General features: G+C 34.3%; 1 protein-coding gene and 1 long non-coding RNA gene across 3 annotated transcripts; one reads left to right on the top strand and one right to left on the bottom strand.

The window, feature by feature from the left end:
* Positions 1 to 3,353: 3,353 nt before the first annotated feature.
* LOC130055115 (uncharacterized) lies at positions 3,354 to 4,362 on the bottom strand. The gene is made up of 2 exons (XR_008803353.1): positions 4,227 to 4,362; positions 3,354 to 3,739 (listed from the first exon to the last, which is right to left on the bottom strand). It is a non-coding gene; the product is annotated as an uncharacterized LOC130055115 (long non-coding RNA).
* Positions 4,363 to 4,578: 216 nt separating this feature from the next.
* LOC130055114 (uncharacterized) lies at positions 4,579 to 6,274 on the top strand. 2 transcript variants are annotated; one of them, XM_056166621.1, is made up of 3 exons: positions 4,579 to 4,742; positions 4,953 to 5,107; positions 5,798 to 6,274. In XM_056166621.1, the coding sequence occupies exons 1-3, from the start codon at positions 4,594 to 4,596 to the stop codon at positions 5,890 to 5,892; spliced, it is 399 nt and encodes a 132-aa protein (XP_056022596.1). In that variant the 5' UTR covers positions 4,579 to 4,593; the 3' UTR covers positions 5,893 to 6,274. The 2 variants fall into 2 exon arrangements, 1 of the variants encoding a protein (XP_056022596.1); XR_008803352.1 differs by lacking the exons at positions 4,579 to 4,742; positions 4,953 to 5,107 and adding an exon at positions 5,571 to 5,694.
* The last annotated feature ends 519 nt before the right edge of the window (positions 6,275 to 6,793 follow it).

The raw sequence follows: 6,793 nt of genomic DNA, 5'->3' as shown, positions 1-6,793 counted from the left end.
TACATAAAAATAGTGTATTTGCACCTATGCTGAATGATTCACATACTTTATTTTGATTCGTACATAATTATTATACTAATAAAATATGTACATACCTTTTCATTTTTCATTATCTCTAAATTCTCTTGGTTGAGCCCTCTATCATTGAGAAAATCATAAATCTCCTCTGTTGTGCTCATCTTAAAACCTAAAACGAATGATGTGCATTTCTTTAATTGTTGGAGCACACAAAAACAATGAAAGTCATTTCAGGAATAAATTACTGGCAATGATAACATTAAATACACTTGATTTGAACTAAAGAACTGAAGTACATAAATGTAGATATCATATTATTTGGAATACAAGTGCATATACAGGGTTCAACACTCGTCAGAATTTGGACTCGCCATTCAGGCAACCTAGGTAGACATACAAGGGTAAAACTATCATGCCCCGACCACTTCGTGGCAGGGGCAAAAATATGAAAGCCCTATACCCTAAATAGTTCAGGAGATATTGAATAGGCCAATTTTTATTTTATTAAAAGTAGGTCAAACTACCAGGTCAAGTTCACAGGATTACACACCATTGCATCACATGAAAGGTCTTGCTGTGAAAAATGTATATGAAAGTCCTAGCTTATATAGTTCAACAAAGATTTTTCTAATAATAATATATCAGCAGAACTTTTATCTCCTATTGTGGCCCACCCTAGCTCCGGATTTGGCCCAACCCTACTCCCAAGGGACATGATTTGAACAAACTTGAATTTACACTATGTCGGGAAGCTTTCAAATAATCTTCCACTTTTATTCTTGAGAAGAAAATTTAAATTATAGATTTACCCTATATATTTGCAGGTGTTTTAAGGTCTTCATTTCAAGGGCCTTTCCAATTACGAAATATAACAACATTTGCTTGAAATTGGGAAAAATATTTCATACAAAGACAAGAGACCCATGGGCCACATCGCTCACCTGAGTCACCTTGGCTCATATTTAAAGATTTTCCATATATATTCGCATGTAAAACTTTGATCCCTATTGTGACCCCAAACTACTCTCGGGGGCCATGATTTTTTTCAAAATTAAATCTGGACTTGGTCAGCAAGCTTTCATATGAATGTAAACTTTTCTGGCCAAGTGATTTTTCAGAAGATTTTTAATGATTTTCTCTATATATTTGTATGTAAAAATTGATCCCCTAATGTCGCCTAACTTTACCCCCAGGAGCCATGATTTTTACAAACTTGAATCTGCACTATGTCAGGAAGCTTTCATGTAAATTTCTACCTTCCTGGCCCAGTAGTTTTTGAGAAGAAGATTTTTAAAGATTTTCCCTATATATTTGTATGCAAAACTTTGATCCCCTCTTGTGGCCCCATCCTACCCCCAGGGGCCATGATTTTAACAAACTTAAAAATCTGCACTATGTCAGAAAGCTTTCATGTAAATCTCAGCTTTTCTGGCCCAGTGGTTCTTGATAGATTTTTAAATGACTCCACCCCATATTTGCATTTTTGTGATTATATCTCCATTTTGAAAGGGACATGGCCCTTCATTTGAACAAACCTGCAAGCCCTTCACTCAAGGATGCTTTTGGCCAAATTTGGTTGAAATTGGCCTAGTGGTTCTGGAGAAGAAGTCAAAAATGTAACAAGAGGCCCATGGGCCACATCGCTCACCTGAGTCACCTTGGTGCATATCAGAAGATTTTCCATATCTATTTGCATGTAAAACCGTAGTCCCTATTATGGCCCCAAACCTTCCCCTGGAGGCCATGGTTTTTGCAAACTTGAATCTACACTATGTCAGAAATCTTTCATGTAAATGTGAACTTCTTTGGCCCAATGGTTCTTGAGAAGAAGATTTTTAAAGATTTTCCCTATATATTTGTATGTAAAACTTTGATCTCCTATTGTGGCCCCATCCTACCCAAGGGGGCATGATTTTAACAAACCTGAATCTGCACTATATCAGAAAGCTTTCATATAAATCTCAGCTTTTCTGGCTTAGTGGTTCTGGGAAGAAGATTTTTAAAGATTTTCCCTATATATTTGTATGTAAAACTTTGATCCCCTATTGTGGCCCCATCCGACCCCTGGGGGCCATGATTTTAACAATTGAGAATCTGCATTATATAAGGAAGCTTTCATATAAATTTCATTTTTTCTGGCCCAGTGGTTCTTGAGAAGAAGATTTTTTAATGACCCTACCCTATTTTTACCTTTTCTTGATTATCTCACCTTGGAAGGTGGCCTGGCCCTTTATTTTAACAATTTAGAATTCCCTTTACCTAAGGATGTTTTGTGCCAACTTTGGTTGAAATTGGCCCAGTGGTTGTTGAGAAGAAGTTGAAAATGTGAAAAGTTTACAGACGGACGCCGGAATACGGGTGATCAGAAAAGCTCACTTGAGCTTTCAGCTCAGGTGAGCTAAAAAGTTTACAGACAGACAACGGACAACAGGCAATCAGAAAAGCTCACTTGAGCCTTCCAGGTGAGCTAAAAAAGGGAGGAAACCAATCCAAAGTGCATTAAGGTATAATTGCAGTCTTCACAAAAACATTTCAAACGTGCTGGCCAGGAGGAGCAGTTAACTGTCTGAATTCACTCACACAAAGTGAATTTTACTGCCCCCCCCCCCCCCCCAAATTTTCATAGTACTTGTTTATCAAATACATTATGGAATGCATTGTATATTAAATTGCAGAATTAATTTAGTGAAACTTTATCAAATATGATTATTACTCATATTCATATCCACCCCAAGATATCCTTCCTGTCGATACCAGAAAATTGACAACGCACACAGCATTAATTTTCTTTCTCTCTCTCTTCAATCATTTAAACAAGACTAGAAATTCACAAACATGGAAATTTTTACCAAACTATACAGTATGCGGCAACCTTGCGGCAAACTTACAGTAAACTAGCGGCTAACTATTTTGTTCACCAAAAGCTTAAACACTAGTTCGCAGCCATTCGCCGGTAGCAGTGAACTTGTGGCGAACAAACATGAAGTTCGCTGGAAGTATACCAGAAATCTTTCTTTACCATATTTGTATATCACAGGAGATCCAAATACTCCCTGGTAGCGGTGAACTTGTGGCAAATGAAATTACAGTTCACTGCAAGTATACCAAAGAGCTTAGATTTTATTATATACTGCCTCGTAATGTAGGTGATCTTGTCATTTTGTATTAACTGAATTCAAGATTAATCCATAGCAAGTTTTAAAATCTTACAAAGGAATTATTATTTTTGTTGATGCACATTTGTTTTCTAAAATTGATTTTATACTTAAAGCATTAATGGTTCTGTAACAGACTGCAGCGGCTATAAATTAAGCTAAAATAACACTAAACATGCATGCAGGTTAAATTTTATACAATTTTATTTACAATACAAAAATTCAATCATCAGCTACCATTTCTGGAAAGTCCATTAGATCATGCCATTTCTCATTGGAAATTAAATCACTGTCATCATCTTCACTGTAAAAGATTGCCTCTTCGATTAATCGTTGTACCGCCTCAACATTCGCAGGTTCTTCCATATGTTCTTCAATATAATAATTTATTGAATCGCCATCATCTGATGTAACTTGTGACTGGGCTTCTCAAAATTCTTGTACATCAGCTGACAGCTGGACACTTTGTTTTCATTGGTGGATTTTTCTTTTCAGAGTACGATCTAGGCCTAGCTCTCCAAGTTTGTCTACTCTTTTTTCTAAATGCTTGTCAATATTGCCATCGTCTACAAAAATGATTAAATATACGAAATCAAAATATATAATATTTAATTATATATAAATATATTTAGTCAGACTGTTTATATCAGCTAATTACCCCCCCCCCCCTCAATGGTTTGCCTTCATCATTAAATACATTGCATGGGTATTTCTTTAGTAGCTTTATTTTACTGAATCATTCAATAATTAAACGTACTATCTAGTAGTTATACCATTCACCTCAATACGTATTGGCCTGCAAAATATTGTATGAACTCACCAGCTGCAAGGTGCATGGTCATAAACTCCCGAGTTTTGACACAATCTGAGCATTTTAACTGGTAAATATAGTATAATAGCTCACCATTATACAATATATACACCAGTTTGCTCAGATTGTGTCAAAACCCTGTGTCATTAATTCATATCGTCACCCGTATTATCAGTTTCTACCTTATATCAGTATAAGCAAATATATTATAACATTACAGAATACAAGAAACATCTACTTACCTCGCAAATAACCGTCCATTTTAAATGTTTATAAAATATGTTCTTGAATGCCTCGCAGTCACCAACTACTAGCTGAACTTGCAAGCAACTGTCTCACGTTTCCAAAATGAAACCGAAAGTAAACACGGGGCGAAGAATTATAAATTAAAGTTGAAAACCGAATACTTTGAATACTTAAGTTAGATTGATAATAACACCATTTTATAAAACTATTTATTTAAAATAACAAAATCCTTTTGTAAAATAAAAGAAATTGTTTAAAGAAAATGCGTATCAGCATGCTAAACTAATTTCGTTTTGTTTAAAATAGTACCTGAAAACTTTCGATTTCTTCCGTCTCGATCACCCAGACGCTTGTTTTTATCAGATGTGCGTACGAACGAGTCGATATATCTTGATGATCAAGACTATTCAAATTGACGCGCGCTACCAATTCGAAGTAGAGAAAATTTCAAGAGAAAGCCAGCATGTCGAGAAGAAGAGTTATACTCCCAGGGAGATTTGCCGACGAAAACAGTAAGTTCATCATAGATAAGAACATGCATTGGTTGCATTTGTTAGTGTAAAAATACATTTTAAATTTGACATAACCATCGTGTTATTGGACATTCACTTTACATGATACGACGTACTCTGCTTTATGCAAAACCATAGGCCTATTCTGTATATATCTGTGTGTATACGTCTGAAAAGTTCAAAACTATTGAAATGGTTTTGTTTTCTAAGGGTGGTATGTGATACGATTCTCGCAGACAAAGAACTCAGCCCCCCTGGTAAAATCACATCAATTAGAGGAGACAGGGGAAACGAGGGAGGAGAAAGTCCAAACACCTTAGACAGATGGTGTCATGTATCATATGGAGAGATTGAATTTGAAAGTGGTATGTTGATTATGATAATTATATTAATTGTGTTTGTGCCAATATAAAATATCTAGGCCTGTTTGTATTCACAAATATAATTTATAATTTAATCAATAAAATGGCATTTATGCTGTTATGCAAGTTAATTAAAATATTGGCAATAATAATTTAATTGGTATATACGTGTGGTAATTAATTTGGTTAGCACATCGGGCACACTCAGACTAGTAAAAACTTGGTCCGGTCTAGTTTATTTTGAATCATGACATGGTAGCCCATCTGGTCGTATTTATACAACACATTTAACAATAAAACCAAAGTATATCCAACTGAATTTGAAATTTCTATAATAACATTAATGTTGACAATAACTTTAATTTACAGTACTCATCGCGTTTCACTCAATATCTTGATGTTCTACCCAGAGTTATCCTTCCTATCGTGCTCTCTAATGTACTATGCCCTCTGGTAGCATACTTTACGACAACAGGGAAGACAAAACCCCACTGTTTAAAATAAGTTATGAATGTCTTGTATGAACCAAGAGTTGCAGAAAAAACTTGCAATGATTTTGTTGCAGACACCTCTTGGTCATGCTTTGAAAGGTGAAATCAGAATGAAAGATATTTTAAGAAATTAACACTATTCTTGTAATTTGAATTATGTTTATTCAAGTTTGATTTATCTTTGTAATTCTTTTTCTTACAGCATTTGCCATTACAACATTGGGGATGGACAACATAGACATTCATGATTGTGAAAGCTATAAATACAAAGACTGGAACCATGTACTGTGCTGTTAAAGAAAATAGACTATCTAAGTAGACATCCAGTGCATTATTTCATTTAATTCAAAAGTCAACATTGTGTAATTTTTTTCATGGATGACATTGATTATTTGATCTGAATTTGCAAAAATTGGATTGAGTGGGAATAAGTGCTGTGATTTCAAATGAAAGCCATGATAGACACATTGCTTTTTCATCCAGATGTAAGTAAAATCATAAATGCATGTTTTCAATTCATATATTGAAAATTCAGTTTATTGGAAATGACTGACTTGTGGGTAATTATTATTTTATTTTTTTTTATAATTAAAAAACTTATATTATTGGGAACAGTATAAATCTATGGCCAATTCTCTAAATTTGATGTGTTTTTTATGCATATTAAATCAATATAAATTGATTTATTTGTTACTGATGGTGTTGCATATAGTCATAGATTATACTTTAACTTGGTCTAGTGTGTAGTTTTTTGGCAAGGTAAAAGACACTTTTCATGAAAGAAACCTACAGGCTACTGAAAAGTATTATCCTTTTAGTCACTAGCTGACTAGCTGTAATTTTATTCTAAGTAATACTGGTAGAAAGTGGTGTGGTGTACCAGTTTACTAGACCATGGTGATAGTCCTTATGGTAATTAATTTACTGCTTTCAGTGGGTTAAATTACAAGCATGCATGAGATATGAAGAAGCACCAGTGATTACATTCTTTTAAAAATAACCATTGATATTTTAAAAATGAAATTGTCATCAACTGATTTTCTATCATAAATCATGTAAATGCAAGTCATTCCTCTTTTAATTAACTGATATGAATGCTAGATGCAAGTTCATAATTAATGTGTTCATAATTAATGTATTTATGGCCATTTGGGAGTTTTAGGGAGGTATATTTGAAAGCTGCCAGAGGTTTGCCACA

The sequence above is a fragment of the Ostrea edulis genome, chromosome 5, assembly GCF_947568905.1.
Source record: "Ostrea edulis chromosome 5, xbOstEdul1.1, whole genome shotgun sequence".
Classification (NCBI taxonomy): Eukaryota; Metazoa; Mollusca; class Bivalvia; order Ostreida; family Ostreidae; genus Ostrea; species Ostrea edulis.
The sequence above is the reverse complement of the archived record's forward strand: the minus strand, read 5'-3'. Positions and strand labels throughout refer to the sequence as shown.

Excerpts from the sequence above, each read along its gene's own strand:
- LOC130055114 (XM_056166621.1), top strand. The coding sequence starts at position 4,594 with ATGTGCGTACGAACGAGTCGATATATCTTGATGATCAAGACTATTCAA. Across the intron at positions 4,743-4,952 it reads GAGATTTGCCGACGAAAACA|GGTGGTATGTGATACGATTC; the intron begins GTAAGTTCATCA and ends TTGTTTTCTAAG. Across the intron at positions 5,108-5,797 it reads AGAGATTGAATTTGAAAGTG|CATTTGCCATTACAACATTG; the intron begins GTATGTTGATTA and ends TTTTTCTTACAG.